This window comes from Oratosquilla oratoria, chromosome 12 (genome assembly GCF_046742065.1).
Source record: "Oratosquilla oratoria isolate Oo_2021 chromosome 12, ASM4674206v1, whole genome shotgun sequence".
Lineage (NCBI taxonomy): Eukaryota > Metazoa > Arthropoda > Malacostraca > Stomatopoda > Squillidae > Oratosquilla > Oratosquilla oratoria.
Genome location: NC_134788.1, coordinates 62,162,509 through 62,180,937, shown reverse-complemented (window position 1 = coordinate 62,180,937; position 18,429 = coordinate 62,162,509). Strand labels below are relative to the sequence as shown.

Sequence of the window (18,429 nt, the reverse complement as noted above, 5' to 3'; positions counted from 1 at the left end):
ATTAACAAGTGTAGTGTAGTGACGCAGCCACAGGCGGTCACACACTTCCCATAGTTGGCAAGAGGTGAATATGAGCTGGCCAATCAGGAGCCAGCAAATGGTTCTCGAGCGGCTAGCGACCTCTCTTGCCAACTACGCTGAGCCGCGAGCGACCCTTAAATAGGGCAGCGGAGGCCAGTCAGGGCAGAATAGTAATAGCCACGGCAGCAGCAACAACATCTCGTCCAGTCTTGTAGCAGTCCCATCGAGCCTCGCCGTCATCAGCCTCCACCGCCTCTGACGTTAGGCTCACCGTCCAGCTACGACTGATCAGATCCACTAACCAGTGGCTATTACTTGTGGTTTTACCAAAGAGATTAGAATAAGAGACCAAAGTGAATTTCATTTTCCCTGGCGTGTTCGAACCAAACCACTACAGTAGCATAATGGAATTTGGAAAAAGTAAAAATAGAATATCAGGACAATATAAACTTGGAACTAAGGAGGTAAAGAAGGAGAGATCCGAATTTTTTTTATGTAATTATCTCAAATGACTTGACCTATGATAAACAGATAAACAAAATTGTCGGAGAATCCTATAACTTGCTAAGATCAATAAAAGTGGCATTTACATATTTGGACGAAGAAATTATGAAAAAATATTGGTCACACTGGTAAGGCCTAGACTAGAATATGCGGCGACAGTGTGGTCACCCAGTACCAAAAAGAATAGAAAGAAAATAGAAAGAATCCATAGAGCAGCCACAAAAATGGCCCTGCACTTGTAAATTTGTCATACGAGAGATTGGCTAAACTGGAGATACCGACTCATGAGCAAAGAAGAGAGAGGTGACCTACTGACCATCTGCAAAATCATGAAGGGCACAGAAATAGAGAGGACCTCTTAAATTGGGACAAGAGAAACACAAGAGGATATGGAAAGAAAGAAAAAAAACATAGCTACAGAAGAGATCTGAAGAAAAACAGTTTTCCACATATAGTGGTGGACACTTGGAACAAACTGGACGAAAAAATTGTGTGCGCAAAAACCATTCATGAGTTTAAGAGCAAACTAGACTGCGAGATGCAAAGGCGGGACAACACGAGCGTACCTCCCCTTCCCGCAAAATACAAATAGGTAAACACACACACACACGGTCATACGAGCTCTGAGCTCTCTTCCGGGAGGAAAATAGCTGTCGATCACGAGTCCAACGCGTGATTCAAACACCATGGTGAATCACACACAAACACACACGCGCGCGCGCGCAAAAATACAAAAAGAAAGTAAGAACGGAGGAGGATTGCAAATTACTGCAACAAGACTTGGGCAAGATCTGGAAATGGACTCAAAAGTGGGAAGTGAAATTCAATATCAAGAAATGTAGTATAATGGAATTAGGAAAAATTGAAAAACAGAATATCGAGAGATTATAAAATTGGTGAAGAAGAGGTCAAAAAGTAAACTCGGAAAAAGACCTTGGAGTGATGATCAGCAAAGACATGACACCGGACAAACATATTAATAAAATAGTCGGAGAAACCTACAATTTATTGAGGTCAATAAAAGTGTCATTTGCCTATTTGAACGAAGAAATTATAAGAAAAAAAACTACACTAATAAGACTAAAACTCGAGTATGCAGCAACGCTGTGGACACCCAGCACAAAAAAGAATATAAGAAAATTAGAAAGAATACAAAGAGCAACAACAAAAATGGCACCAACTCTTTCCAATATGACATATGAACAAAGACTGGCCAAATTAGAATTACCAACTCTGGAACAAAGAAGGGAAAGAGGAGACCTACTAACTATCTATAGAATCGTGAAAGGAATGGAAATCTTAGATAAGAATGATTTACTGAAATGTGACAATGGAAAAACAGGAGGACACGAAAAAGAAGCTCAACAAAGATAATTACAAAAGAGATCTGAAAAAATAGCTTCCCACAGAGTGATATATACTTGGAACAAATTAGACAAAGAAACAGTGTGTGCAAACACTATTCAAGATTAAAAAAAAAAAAAAACTTGATGCTGAAAGATACAAAGACGGGCATAGTTCCCTTCCCGTATAATACAACTAGGTAAATACACACACAAAGCGTAAAATTGCGAAGATGGTTCAAAGCATTTGACACTTGTTTCCCATTGTGGTCAAATACTTGTGCCAACCTCGTAAAGTTACACATTGTATTTTTTATTCTATGTAAACGATTGCAAATAAAGCTAACCATTATATGTATTCATTGTTTAGTTGAGATTGTTATTATTATTATTATTATTATTATTATTATTATTATTATTATTATTATTATTATTATTATTATTATTATTATTATAATTATTATTATTATATTATTATCATTATTATCATTATTATTATTATTATTATTATTATATTATTATTATTATTATTATTATTATCATTATTATTATTATTATTATTATTATTATTATTATTATTATTATTATTATTATTATTATTATTATTATTATTATTATTATTATTATTATTATTATTATTATTATTATTATTATTACTATTATTATTATTATTATTATTATTGTTATTATTATTATTATTATTATTATTATTATTATTATTATTATTATTATTATTATTATTATTATTATTATTATTATTATTATTATTATTATTATTATCATTATTATTATTATCATTTTCTTGCTTCTGTCCCAATAACACGCGATCTTTTTTGTGTGTTTTAAGTAATTATTTTAACTATGTAATTCCTCCTCAATACAATATCGCTGCAGATAGATAATAAATATGCTCTTTAATAATGATAATAATAATAATAATAATAATAATAATAATTGTGATAATAATAATAATAACAATAATAATGATAATGATAATAATGATGATGATGATAATGATGATGATGATAATGATAATAATAATGATAATAATAATAATAATAATAATAATAATAATAATAATAATAATAATAATAATAATAATAATAATAATAATAATAATAATAATAATAATAATAATAATAATAATAATGATGATGATAATAATAATAGTATTGTTAATGATAATGATAATAATAATAATGATAATAATGATAATAATAATGATAATGATAATAATAATAGTAATAGTAATAATAATAATAATAATAATGATAATGATAATAATAGTAATAATAGTAATAATAATAATAATAATAATAATAATAATAATAATAATGATAATGATAATAATAATAATAATAATAATAATAATAATAATAATAATAATAATAATAATAATAATAATAATAATAATAATAATAATGATAATAGTAATATCATCATCATCATTATCGTCGTCGTCGTCGTCGTCGTCGTCGTCTCGTTATCCTCGTCTCTCCGCCATCTTTGTTTACTTTCTCCAACCCAGAGACATAGCCTCTCTCTCCCAAAGAAAGAAGGTAATGTTTGCATTCGTATGTATTTGATTGGTTGTAGTATACAGGGAAGGAGTAATGGTCATTGGGTCCCGTCCCCTACTCACCAATTTATCGTACTTTCCCCCTTTGTATGTTAGATTATGGCGACGACTCCAGTGAAGAGGAATACAGGGATTGCAGTACACATATTTTCTTACTTTTTATTTTCTCCGTGTATGGGAAAGGGGTGAAAAGTTCCTTAATGAATTCACTAGATTTTATTTAGTGCTGCCAACATCTTCAACTTCAAAGTGTCTTTCGACCTAGAGCAAATACGAGAGAAATATTCCAAGGGATGAGATAATGAGGCAGCAACTCCTGGGAAGATGCAGGGGTATTAAACAAAAAAAATAGGCAAAGAATTGTTAATGCATAGGGTACTCAAAACCTAGGGCATATTTTTAGAATTGTGCATGTATGCAATATAGCATTAGAAAATTAATTATTAATTTTGTAAACTAAAACTGTAATACATCAATGTAATATATGTTTTTCTTGGTGGAAATTGATAAGAAAAAAAAAATTGCTAAAAGCAAATATACTACTGAACAAAGCTTCCCAGTCCAGTCAATGTTAGTTAGACAATAGCTTTCACATTGTGCACCGAGTGTTCTCCAATTCCAGGTGATGGTAATAAGCACTGTTACAAAGACAATAGGGCCTTCAAGCTATGCAACAGCTCTATTCCCCATAGTCCGAACAAGTACTTAATCAGACCATCAGCATCCGTGAGGACGATGACCTGGGGATCTTTAGAATTATAGGTACCACATTACTAAATACAGCTTAGGTTACATAGGTTAGGTTGGGTTGGGAGTTTAGGTTAGGTTAAGTTAGGTAGGTTAGAATAGACAAATTTATCATCCTTTCATTTCTTTGGTTTCTACATCTATGAAAACAAACCTAGCATATTATTCACCCACCCCAACTTCATTAGTAAATTGGTGTTAGCAACTTTTTGTTATTAATTTCCACATAGAAAAATGCTTATTATATTGATACTAGAATAATTAAAAACATGTTAAAACAAACAGGAAAACATATTTCTGGAGGTCATAAGTTGTATTTTATGGAAATGCAATTTCCAGATATAGATTAAATTGGAACTGCACATGAATTTGAAGATAGGTATGATGAAAAAGTAGAGAAAAGGAGATGGGACCCAATAAGTATTGCTCCTTTCCTGTATACTACAATTGGATAAATACACATACACACACACACACACAAATGAGACATGGAATGGAACAGACATCTAAACTGAATTCTGAAACGCAGTGATTTCTCGATAAATATTGAGGAAACACCTAGCTTTAGTTGTACAATAGGGGGCTATGTTTATCGGGTGACCGAAACAATACAATAGAGTAAATTGACTTAGTGAATCACACAAAATGGAAAATGATGAAGAAGACATAAATATAGTGAACCAATGAAGAGAAGACTGGATGTAAGTTGGGTGGAATCACCATTAGGAGTCATACTGAAAAAGGCTTGCAACATTGAAACACCAAGAATTAACCAAAAGTTAGATAACACTGCTTTTTTTTTTGGTTTGCAAAAGAAAGTGGAATATGAAGAGAAGACAGGATGTAAGGGGAGTGGAATCACCATTAGGAGCCATACCTAAAAGGACTTGCATCATTGAAACACCAAGAATTAACCCAAGGTAACTCTGCTTTTTCTCAGTTTGCAAAAGAAAGTGGAATACTAGGTAAAGGTTTAGAATGGGAGAGAGAATCAAGATATAGAATTACCCCAAGAAATGAGATTACAGAATTGATAAATGAAATTATAGATCTGAAACTTGAATACAGGGCAATGTATAAAGAAACGAATCACTTAAAACTTCAAAATGCTGAAACCAACAGAGCTTATCTATAAAAGGAATTAATCATAGTCAAAAATTGAGAATGAAAGAATTAAAAATGAAGATACAAATAAGAATGAGGCTTTGAAAAAAAAGAAGTAAAAAAACAAATACAAGAGGTGGCCAAGAAAGTGGAAGAAGCAATAAAAGAGACAGATCTCCGAGAAATAAGAAATCCACGGAAAGCGGAAAAAAAATAAAGAAATATTACATCAAGAAGTGGGAGAGAATGCTAAAGAAATAGATATTAAAGTAATTAAGAAGAAAGAATTGGGTTGTAGACACAGTGGATAGAAATAAATGCATAGTAGTTTATGGTATTCAAGAAAAACATAATATATCTAGGTACCTAAGAGAAAAAGAGGAGAAAGGAATTGCAAAACAAATTCTGAAAGGGATACAAGAGGAGGGGCAAGAAATAGACAAAGAAATAGAATGGGACTGTACTTGAAAGAAGAAAAAAAAGTGGCCACTAAAAATTAAACTAAGATCTCAAATGATAGTGGAAGAAGTACTATCTAAAATAGTAAAGTCGGCAAAAAGTGAAAATTGCGAAACTGGATAAAGAAATGAGTGATGAGGAAAAGAAGGAAAAGACAAAGAATTAAAGCAAATAAATAAAAAGAAAAAAGAAAACTGACTGAAAAGAATAAAGTTTTATTGGAGAGTACTGGACCTGAGGCTGAGAACATGGTATATAAAAAAAGAAAATAAATGAAAATGAAACGTAAAGAAAAAGGTGAAAGGAAAAAATTAAAAGTAAGGTACACTAACATAACATGATTCCAGGATTGAATGAATTAAATGGCTATCTGGAAGAAAAGAAAATGGATATAATGGGAGTTGTGGAGACGAAATTAAAAGGCCCACTACCACTTAGTACTGTGGGACAAGGTCTATAGGATTATTGGATAAAAAATAGAAAGAAACAGGATGAGTCATGTTCCTGACTAAAAAGGGTTTAACCCCTTCCATACGGTGCCGCACACATAGGCGTCATGGGGAGCGAGTGTATTCGCGAGGCTGCCATATCGGCGTCTTGATTATATTTATTGTAGTCGCCCCTCCATAATGACATTCTTTCTAATTCTTTTGTAATCGCATTTTCTATGGTTATCAAAATTCACGGGTGAAGAGAGAACGATCGATATAAGCGGTGACTATATTTTATGATGCGAGTATTATTACGACACGTCGTACGGCTGGCATTGGTTGCTGCTGCCACCGAGATCTAAGTCCATGACGCCTACGTGTGCGGCACCGTATGGAAGGGGTTAAAGGTGACAAAGATAACAGGAGATTATAATGTGGAATTGATTATGATAAAAGTTAAAAACAGCAACATGAAAAGTAGAAAATATCCAGTAATATATGTGCCCCCCCCCCAAACATATTCATGAACACAGAAAGGTGGAGAGGACCTTCGGGGAAATATACTACTGGATATATCCATTGAATATACAATGACTCGGTAAAGGATACCAGATATAGAAACAGAGAAGAACCATCAAGACTGGACTTAATATTTACAACAGAGCCCGAAATTCTGGATAAAATGGAATACAAAACACCAATTGGGAAGCGTGACCACACATTAATTGAGTTTGAACCAAAAGAGGAGACTAATGTACAACAAAACAGATTTTGATAAACTCGGAAAATTATTTCAAAAAGTTAATTGGGAAAACATTTTTAATGAAGAAACAAAGGTGGAAGAAAAATGAAATATACTTCAAGAAATTTATAAAATAATAGATAAATACACTAACGTAGCATGATTCCAAGATTGAATGAATTAAATACATGCCAAAGCAGAAGCAGGAAAGGGTGTAAATAAGGGCTGCTAAGACAAAAAATGTAGTGAGGCCAAAGATAGGGACAAAGCTTGGAAAAGATGGAAAAAGAGAAGAAAAATGACATAATAGATAAATGGAAGAAACAAACTAGATTATTTTACAGGTATGTGAATGGTAAATTCGAAAATAAACAAGAAATAGTAAAAATGCATCAAGGAAATGAGGAATATATAGAAGATATAGAAATTGCAGAGGTTATAAACAAACATTTTAAGTCAGTATTCACAATAGAAAACGCACATGATTGTGAAAAAGAAAAGGTAGAGAGATCCCTCCCCAATGAAAGAAAGAAATGAAACAAAAAAGGAAAGAAAGAAGGGCCCAAATAATAAACCTTGATGTCAGAAAATCACATGGTCTGGACAGAATTGCAAATTGAATACCAAAAAAATGTATAGATCAGCTAGAGGACAAGATCTATAAAATAATAGATTGCTCATTCAAGGAAGGAAAGGTACCACAAGATTGGAAAAATGCAAATATTGTACTAATATATAAAGGGGGAGATAAGGAAAACCCAACAGGCTATCGGCCAGTTTCCCTTACAAGCATAATAGCTAAAATATGTGAAAAAGTTATCAAAAGTAGATGGATTAAACATCTGGAAGAAAATAAAATACCAAATCCAAAATAATTTGGCTTTAGACAAGGAAGATCTTGTGCCACCAACTTGATTTGTTTTTATTCAAGGCTAATAGAGATAATACAAGGAAGCTGGACGTCACAGAAATGAGGATGTTGAGGTGGATGTGTGGGGTGGCGAGGTTGGATAGGATAAAGAATGATAGAATTCGCAGTACTGTGAAAGTAGTGGAGGCGTCAGCAAAAGCGCAGGAAAGGAGATTAGATTGGTTCGGCCATGTGAAGAGAAGAGATGAAGACTGCGTGGGGAGGAGAGTGATGGAGATGGAGGTACAGGGCAGATGCAGGCGAGGGAGACCCAAGCTGCGCTGGAAGGACAGACAGATTGAGAGAGGACCTTAAGGAGAAACATCTGGAGGAGGAGCAGAAGGTGATGGACCGAAACAAGTGGAAACGACTAGCAAGGAACGGCGACCCCATATGAAAATGGGAAATGTCAACAGGAAAAGAAGAAGAATAGAGATAATACAAGAAAGGGATGGATGGGCAGATTGTGCCTTTCTAGATTTACAAAAGGCATTTGGTAAAGTACCACACAAAAAAAACTAATGAGAAAACTAGAAACAACAGGATGTGTACAAGGAAGATTAATGAAAAGGATGGAAGATTTCTTCAACCGGGAGAAAAATAGGATGGTACTTAGAGACAAAAACTCAACCTGGGAAAAAATGATAAATGGAGTCCTACAAGGTTCTTTACCAGCTCTGATAATGTTTGCCATATATATAAATGACATGGATGAAGGTGTTGAATGTTATATGAACTTCTTTGCAGATGACACAAAACTACTAAAAAAAATAAGTACAGGGAAAGGCTGTGAATCACTTCAGAGATATATGGACAAAGTCTGGAAATGGAGCCAAAGTGGGAATTGAACTTCAACATTAAGAAATGCAGTATAATGGGTTAAAGAGAATACCAGATATAGAAATAATGAAGAACTGTCAAGACTAGATTTAATATTTACATCAGAGCCTGAAATTGTGGATAAAATTGAATCCAAGACACCAGTTGGGAAGAGTGACCACATACTAATTGAACTTGAACTAAAAGAGGAAGTTTATTTGGGAAGAAATGAGAAACAGAAAAGGAAGACTAATGTAAAAAAAAAAAAAAAAAATTGGGAAACTCAGAAAATTCTTTTAAAAAGTGAGTTGGGAAAACTTAAATGAAGAAACACAGGTAAAGAGAAATGGACAATAGTAAAAGAAATCTGTAATGAAGTAATGGATAAATATGTACCAAAACAAAAACAGGAAAAGATGTACATTAAGTTCAGGTACAACAAAAAAGGTAGTGAGGCAAAAGATAGAGACAAAGCATGGAAAAAAGAAAAAAAAATCAGGAAAGTGGCAAATATATATCAAACTAAGAAATGAACATGTAAAAATATGCAGGGAAGAAAAACTGAAAAAGACATAATAGACAAATGTAAGGATCAACCTAAATTATAGATATACTGGTAAATTAAAAGATTAACAGGAAATAGTGAAACTACGTCAAGGTAATACAGAATATGTAGAAGATATAGAAAGGGCTGAAATTATGAACAAACATTTCAAATCTGTATTCATAAATGAAAATACACACAATTGGGATGAAGGAAAGGGAGAAACATCCCCCCCCCCCCCCAAATGAAAGAAATGATTGTGAGGCAGAAAGAAATAAGGGACTAAGTACTGAACCTTGATAACAGAAAATTACATGACCTGTATGGAATTGCAAACTGGATACTTAAAGAGAATGTATAGATGAACTAGTGGATAAAATATATAAGATAACAGATTGCTCACTGAAAGAAGGAAAGGTACAAAAAGACTGGAAAAATGCTAATATTATGCCAATATATAAAAGGGGAGGTCAGGAAGACCCAGTATAGACCGGTCTCCTTTACAAGCACAAAAGCTAAAACATGTTAAAAAGTTATCAAAAGTAGATGGATTAACATCTGGAAGAAAACAATATACTGAATCTGAAACAGTTCGGTTTTAGACAAGGAAGATCATGTGCCACAAACTTGATTTGTTTCTATTCAAGGTTAATAGACATAATGCAAGAAAGGGATGGATGGGCAGATTGTGCTTTCCTGGATTTACAAAAGGCATTTGATAAAGTACCACACAAAAAGCTATTAAGGAAAATTGAAACAACAGGTGTACAATGAAAATTATTGAAATGGAAGATTTCTTGCATGGGAGGAAAATAAGGGTGGTACTTAGAGATAAAAACTTGACCTGGGAAGAAATGATAAATGGAGTCCCACAAGGTTCAATATTAGCTTTGATAATGTTTGCAATGTATATAAATGACATGGATGAAGGTGTAGAATGTTATGAATTTCTCTGCAGACAATGCAAAACTATTAAAGTACCGTAAATACAGAAAAAGACTGAATCACTACAGAGAGACCTGAATAAAGTCTGGGAATGGAACCAAAAGTGGGAAGTGAACTTCAACATTAAGAAATGTAGTATAATACACCGTAGTTTGGAAAAGAAAAAAAAAAAGATTAGCCGGACAATATAAAATCGGTGCAAAGGAAGTAAAGAAAGTTAGCTCTGAAAAGGACCTAAGAATAATTATCACCAAAGACATGTCCCCACAGACATGCATATAAAGAAAATATTCCATAAAGGTGGCTTTTAATTACTTGGATGAAGTAATGGTAAAAAGAAATATTAGTCACACTGATAAGATCGAGATTGGAGTATGCTGCAACACTATGGATACCCAGAACAAAATAGAATATAAAGAAATTAGAAAGAATCCAAAGAGTGGCAACAAAGATGGCCCAAGCACTTTCAAAATTGACATATGAACAAAGATTGTCTAAACTGGAACCACAAACCCTGGAACAAAGAAAAGAAAGAGATGTATTTTCCATTTACAGAATCATGAAAGGCATGGAAGTCCTTGACAGAGAAGACTAATTAAAGTAAGATAAAAGAAAAACAAGAGGACATGAAAAAAAACTCAAAAAGGATGGTAATAGAGGAGATCTGTGAAAAATTGTTTTCCACACAGAGTGGTGGATGTCTGGAACAGACTTGATGAAACAATAGTATATACAAAAGCCATACAAGAATTTAAGAACAAACTAGATGCTGATACAAAGATGGGTCACCATGAGCATAGCTCCCCATATAATACAACTAGGTAAATTCACACACACACACACACACACACGCACATACAATTTGTTTGAGATCAATAAAAGTGGCCCTCAAATACCTGGATAGGGAAATGATCAAGAAATTATTACAAACACTGATAAGGCCAAAACTGAAATATGCAGCGCTGATATGGTCACCCAATACAAAAAAGAATATAAGAAAATTAGAAAGAATACAAAGAGCAACAACAAAGATGGCCCCCAAAACTTTCAAACCTGACATATGAACAAAGACTGGCCAAAAAGGAATTGCCAACCCTGGAACAAAGAAGAGAACGAGAGGACCTACTAACCACCTACAGAATTATGAAAGGAAAAGAATGCCTTGATAGAGAGGATCTATTAAAGTGGGACAGAGGAAAAACAATAGGACATGCAATGAAACTCAAAAAGGACAACTACAGAAGAGACCTGAAAAAGAACAGCTTCCCACACAGAGTGATAGATATATGGAATAAGTTGGATGAAAAATAGGGTGTGCAACCAAAATACAAGAATTTAAGAACAAACTTGATCTTGCGAGATACAAAAACAGGTCACCACGAGCATAGCTCCCCTTTCCGTATAATACAACTAGGTAAACTAGGTAAATACACACACAATATATATATATATATATATATTCATATTCATATACACATGTGTACATATATAGATATTTTTTAGAGTGCGCACCTATGTGGTATTGCATTAGAAAATTTAATATTAATTTTGTAAATTATAATACATCAATGTAACATGCATTTTTCTTAATAGAAATCAGTAACAGAGGAACAGTGGCGAATGCCTAAAACACCATCTCTGATAGATGTGGAGTTTGAAGATGATGACCCTGATGACCTCTAGAATTACAGGTACTGGATTACTAAATGCAGGTTAGGTATGTTGAGTTAGAATAGACAAATTTATCATACTTTAACTTCTCTGAACTTCACATCAGTCACAAGAAAGATGATATTTAAAGCAGTCGCCACTGCTCAGTTTATTAGTGTATTGCTCTTGGCAACTTATTTGGTTGTTGATTTCCACCCAGGAAAACATATATTAAATTGATGTATTACAATTTACAAAATTAATATTTTATTTTCTAATGCTATATGGTGAAGCTGTGCACTTCTAAAAATTTACCTCTCTCTTTTTCGCTCTCTCTCACTCTCTCTCTCTCTCTCTCTATATATATATATATATATACATATATATATATATATATATATATATATATATATATATATATGTGTGTGTGTGTGTGTGTGTATGCTAATAAGAACACGGGTATGTGTGTTCACTTATGCAAAGTAGACCACTTGGAAAAATGAAACTAACGAATCAGAGCGCTTTCGTATATTACATCGTACTTGTTGCACTGGATGTAATATACGAAAGAGCTCTGCTTCGTTAGTTTCCTTTTTCCAAGTGGTCTACTTTGCATGTATATATATATATATATATATATATATATACAAACACATATATATGCAACACAATTCACTAAAATGCGTGAATGTAAGAATTTACAGAAAACCACTTGGGAAATAAGACACTATGATCCAACCATTTTTGTCTATTCAGACATCATCAGGGAATACAGAATGGCAATAGGTATGATTGTATATACAGAAAAGTAATAGGCAAGACAGGAACATGGGAAGTCCCACAAGACAATTTCCCACCAAAGCATATGAAGTCAGGGACACGCTGTAGTCTGTTACATAAACAATTTTCTTTGCAATGAAATGATCAAATTTATGCTTGTATAAACTTGATAATTTCATTGCAAAGAAAATTGTTGATTATGTAACAGATTGTGGTGTGTCCCTGACCTGATAACATTATGAATGTAAGTTTAGGCTTATATAAACTTGATCATTTCATTGCAAAGAAAATTGCTGATTATGTAACAGACTGTGGCATGTCCCTGACCTGATTCTCTTTGGTGGGAACTTGTCTTGTGTGACTTCCCCTGTTCCTGTCTTGCCTTATAACTTTTCTGTATATACAATCCTACCCATTGTCATTCTCTATGCCCTGATGATCTCTGTATAGACAAAAATGGTTTGATCATAGTGTCTTATTTCCCAAGTTGTTTTCTACAAATACATCTGTGTAAATATATATATATATATATATATATATATATATATTCCGACAGTAACCCCGGGACACGAACTTGGGCCTTGCATGATGTTACGCCAAAGCTCTACCAACTGAGCTAAAGTAGCTCTAAAAGTCTCCAACTTGGAAACTGATCTAACTCCTGAAGAATTAAGTCAACTCCTAACTGCCATCCTAACTTAACCCATTCAACTCCGATGACAAGATGTCTTGTCATTTGGTCAAATAAAACAAAAAATCATAAAACACCAAAATGTTTGATCAAACAGCACCAGAAAAATATGACGTCAGTCCTCGAATTTTATTTGACCAAATGACAAGACATCTTGTCATCGGAGTTGAATGGGTTAATTTGACAGAGAACTAAGCCCAACTCATAGCTAATGGTGAAGCTGGTACAAATCCTTGATGGACTTTCATCATAGTAATATTTATTTGATAGACGTACACCGTCGATGGTGATTCTATTCAGGTATTATAATGACACGGCCCCTGGTTCGAGTCCCAGGGCGACTGTCGGAATTATTTGATTGACATACACTGGTAATTCTATTCAGGTATTACAATGACAAAAGATAGGAATTTTGTTTTCAGTCATTAGAAAGAGCAACATTCTACAATTATAATAATTTTTCCAAAACACGATAGGGTAAGAAACCAAGTAATTATGTGGAGTTGAAGTCAAGGAAAAGAAATTATTGGTTTATTCACATCTTTACTTATAATCAATACATTACAGCAATGTTTATAGCATAAACAACTGAACACAATGGTGCATTCAGATTTCACATAGAAAGCCAAAACAAATTAAAATTAACCTCTTCACTACGGTTTAAAATCTCGCGGGCAGCATTAGCTGCCAGACGTACGATGTTGCGTCATAATACTCGCATCATAAAAAATAGTCACTGCTTATATTGATCGTTCTCTCTTTCACCCTTGAATTTTGATAACCATAGAAAATGTGATGAAGCCAGTTTACAGAGTATGTCAGTTATGCAGCCACAACTACAATAAATATAATCAAGACGCTGATATGGCAGCCTCGCGAATCCACTTGCTCCTCATGACGCCTATGTATGCAGCACCATATGGAAGGGGTTAAGGGTTTTGATAAATATTTTGCATCATGACTCTCATGGCATGAGGAAGGAAGGGATGGTAGTTGCTGATTCCTCCTCCTCCTCCTTCTCCTCCCCTTCCCCTCCTCCTTTCAACTTATCATTTACAGTATCAAACATAGAACAAAAATGCTTATTAAATCAGAGTAAAGTAATTACATATCAGCTGATATGTAGTTACTCAACTCAGTGATTTAATAACCATATTTGCTCTATGATAGTGTGAATCATATAATGTACAATCATACCATTATGTATGGCCTACTTATATTGTATTTCTATTTTTCTTATCTTTCTGGGTACATTCAAATAATCTACCTACACTCCACAGATTATTGATAAATTCGCATGACATAAGAATAGTCTTGGGTAAGATTGGTGGAAAACGAATACTTTCTCACAATAGATTAAATGATGAATAAGTTGAAAGGATGATGATGGTGAAAGGAGTCAGCACTTACCATCCCTCCCAACCTCCCTTGCACCACGAGTGTCATGACGCAAAAATATTTATGAAAATCCTTAATTTTGATTTCTATGGCTTAATATGTGAAGTCTGAATGCACCATTATGTTCAGTTGTTTATTTAGGAGAACACATGTTTTATTGTACACTTTTTATCATAATTGCTGTAAACATCAGTTGTAATTAAAGAGGTGCTCTTTCCTTTGACTTTAACTCCATATAATTACTTAGTTTCTTGCCCTATTAAGTTTTGAAATTTTTACTAATATTTCTTATTTCCAGATGACGGTGTTTCTGTATCATTTTTTATGGCTTTTTCTCTTTGTAATGCTTATTTATCCATCCCTGCATCTTATTATTCCCCTATTAATTTTCATATTACCAATCATCTAGATAATTAAATCTTATGTTGATGTACAAGTGAGATTGCTACAAGGCACAAATATCCACACCAATTACTTGTAACTCATTTGAAGTGGCTGTTTCCACTGAATAACTATGGCTGAACAAACTTTTCCCACTGCGCCTTTTTTTAGTGATTGATGGAAGTGAGGGGTGAATCTAACTTAACTGTAGGTAGGGACAAGTTAGGATAGATTGACTAGAAGTAATTTCCTTCTCACACAAGGATGTCAGAAATAAACATTTTATTTTGTTATTTATAGGCTTGTAGTGGTATTTTTGTGGAACTTTACTTGTTTTCCCAAAAAATGGAAAGTAAATGATTTGCTGTAGAAATCAATGTCAGATTCTTGTGAATCTCTCCAATGTTGATTTATAACATCTTTGCTGTTTGTGTGTGGTGGTCCTCTCTGAAAATTTTACAAATGTATCTTATATCCAACAATGCTATTCTATACTACTCTTTTTCATGTGTCTTGTATCACTTCACAATATTCATTGAGCCACTCTTTTGCCTTATTATTTCCTGATTACAGACGCTCCTCTACTTACGTTCATTCGTTTTACGTTTTTTCGATTTTACGTTTGAACTGACTGTAAAAAAAAAAAAATTGAGTGAATTTTTTAGTTAAGCGCGCTCTCCGTAGTTCAAACGATACTTACGCATGACGCTGCGTCCATTGTTTACATGGCACAAACGACAGACTGAACGTGCCTTGCCTCCTCCTCCTCCTCCTCCCCCCCTCCTCCACCATCTCAATTTATATTGCTTGAATTCAATTTATTTGAAATTAATGTTATTATTTTACAATGTTATGTGTATAATATAATTAATGATTTACGGGTGTTTTATAAGATACGGTAATAGAATTTACAGATGTATAGTACAGTAACAACTTACGTTCATTTTCAACTTACGTTCGGCCGTTCAGAACGTAACTAAAACGTAAGTTGAGGAGCGTCTGTATAAAATGTCCCAATCTGTGTTCTGCACAACTCCATCCATTTTAGTATTTGTTCCACCTTCTATATCTTCTTCCTTTAACCTTTTCAATACAAGTCAAATTCTTGCATGCAGCATTGAATGCCTAATGTACGATACATCACACTACTCACATTATAAGATATGAAGTCACTGCTGTATTACTCGTTTTCTTTCACTCTGGGTAATAAACAGAAAACATTATCAAATGAGTTCACAGAATTCGGGAGTCAGCTACAACTACAAAAATATAAGACACCAATGCTGGCATCCTTATATACCCACTCACACATCATGACACTTGCATAAGCATCATCATATCAAAGAGGAGCTTTTTCATTGATATGAATCATTTGTTCCTGTCTCCTACTGCAATTTGGTTAATGCCCCACTGTATTTGTATATGCTTGTGTTACACCTATTACAAGCCCTCAAAAAGTTAGATGTCAAACTCATTATATATTTTCTTACAGGTCAAGAGTAAATATCAGCATTTCCTTGGAAAAGGTATCCAAAGATTGTAGCATCTGCTGCACACATATTGTACAAGTCATCTCAAATATCACACAGTAACCCACTGGAGAGAAACTTTTCCAATGTGACCTGTGTGATGCAGTTTTCTCAGGAAAAACTTATCTCAAATGACATGCAGTGACCCACACTGTAGATAAGCTTTTCCAGTGTGACCTGCATGGTACAATTTCATGTGAAATGGTTATCTCAAATGACACGCGGTGACCCAGACTGGAGAGAAGCCTTTCTAATGTGACCTGTGTGATGCAACATTGTAGAGTCATTTCAAATATCACATGATGACCCACATTGGAGAGAAGCCTTTGCAATGTAACCTGTATGATGCAGATTTCTATATAAAAGTGTCCTAAAATATCACATGATGACCCCCACTGGAAAGAATCCTTTCTAATGTGACCTGTGTGATGCAGCTTTCTCATGAAATAATTGTCTCAATAATCACCTGATGAGCCACACTGGAGAGAAGCCTTTCAAGTGTGACCTGTGTGATGCAGCTTTCTCAGGAATGCTCTCAAATATCACATGATGACACACACTGGGGAGAGGCCTTTCAAGTGTGACCTTTGTGATGCAACTTTCCTACGAAAGAATAATCTCAAATATCACATGATGAACCACACTCTAGAGAAGCCTTTCCAATGTGACCTGTGTGATGCAGCTTTCCAAAGAAAGACTCATCTCAAAAATCACATGATGACCCACACTGGCGAGAAACCTTTCCAATGTGACCTGTGTGATGCAACTTTCTCACGAAAGAGTGATCTCAAACGTCATGTTATAACCCACACTGGAGAGAAGGCTTTTAAGTGTGACCTGTGTGATGCAGCTTACACAGGAACAACTGCTCTCAAATGTCACATAATGACTCACACAGGAGAGAAGCCTTTTCAGTGTGGCCTGTGTGATGCAGCTTTTATAAGAAAGGCTCGTCTCAAATATCACATGATGACCCACACTGGAGAGAAGCCTTTCCAGTGTGACTTGTGTGATGCAACTTTCTCAGGAAAGAGTTCTCTCAAATATCACGTAATGACCCACACTGGAGAGAAGCCTTTCAAGTGTGACCTGTGTGACACAGCTTTTATAAGAAAGGTTGATCTCAAAAATCACATAATGACCCACATTGGAAAGCAACCCTTCCAATGTGACTTGTGTGATGCAGCTTTCTCACAAAAGGGTCATCTCAAACAACATGCAATGACCCACACTGGAGATAAGCCTTTCCAATGTGACTTGTGTGATGCAGCTTTCTCACAAAAGGGTCATCTCAACCAACATGCAATGACCCACACTGGAGAGAAGCCTTTCAAGTGTGACCTGTGCGGTGCAGCTTTCTCACTGAAGAGTTCTCTCAAACGACATGTGATGGCCCACACTGGGGAGAAGCCTTTTAAGTGTGACCTCTGCGATGCATCTTTCTCAAGGAAAAGTGCTCTCAGACATCACGTGAAAACTCACACTAAAGAGAAGCCTTTCAAGTGTGACCCACGTGATACAGCTTTCTCAGATACGAGTAATCTCAAATGACATGTGACCCACAATGGAGAGGAGCCTTTTGAGTGTGACCTGTGTGATGCAGGTTTCTCACTGAAGGGTTCTCTCAAATGACAAGTGATGAGCCACATAGTTACCCACGCTGGAGAGGAGTATTTCCAGTGTGACCCGTGTGATCTGACTTTCTCACAAAATACCTCAAATGACACAAGATGACCAACACTGGAGAGAACCCCCTCTGTGATGCAGCTCTCTTAGCAAAGGGTGGTCTCAAATGGCATGTGATGACCCACACCGGAAAGAAGCCTTTCATGTGACCTGTGCAATGCAGCTT

At 34.7% G+C, this 18,429-nt stretch overlaps 1 protein-coding gene across 2 annotated transcripts; it reads left to right on the top strand.

Moving 5' to 3' along the window:
• The first annotated feature begins 3,347 nt into the window (after positions 1-3,347).
• Positions 3,348-18,219, top strand: LOC143030836 (uncharacterized). Of its 2 annotated transcripts, XM_076194056.1 has the most exons (3): positions 3,372-3,427; positions 11,742-11,839; positions 16,541-18,219. In XM_076194056.1, exon 3 carries the CDS (start codon positions 17,124-17,126, stop codon positions 18,126-18,128), a length of 1,005 nt encoding a protein of 334 aa, XP_076050171.1. In that variant the 5' UTR covers positions 3,372-3,427; positions 11,742-11,839; positions 16,541-17,123; the 3' UTR covers positions 18,129-18,219. The 2 variants fall into 2 exon arrangements, with proteins under 2 accessions (XP_076050170.1, XP_076050171.1); XM_076194055.1 differs by lacking the exon at positions 11,742-11,839 and having other exon boundaries at positions 3,348-3,427.
• Positions 18,220-18,429: the final 210 nt, after the last annotated feature.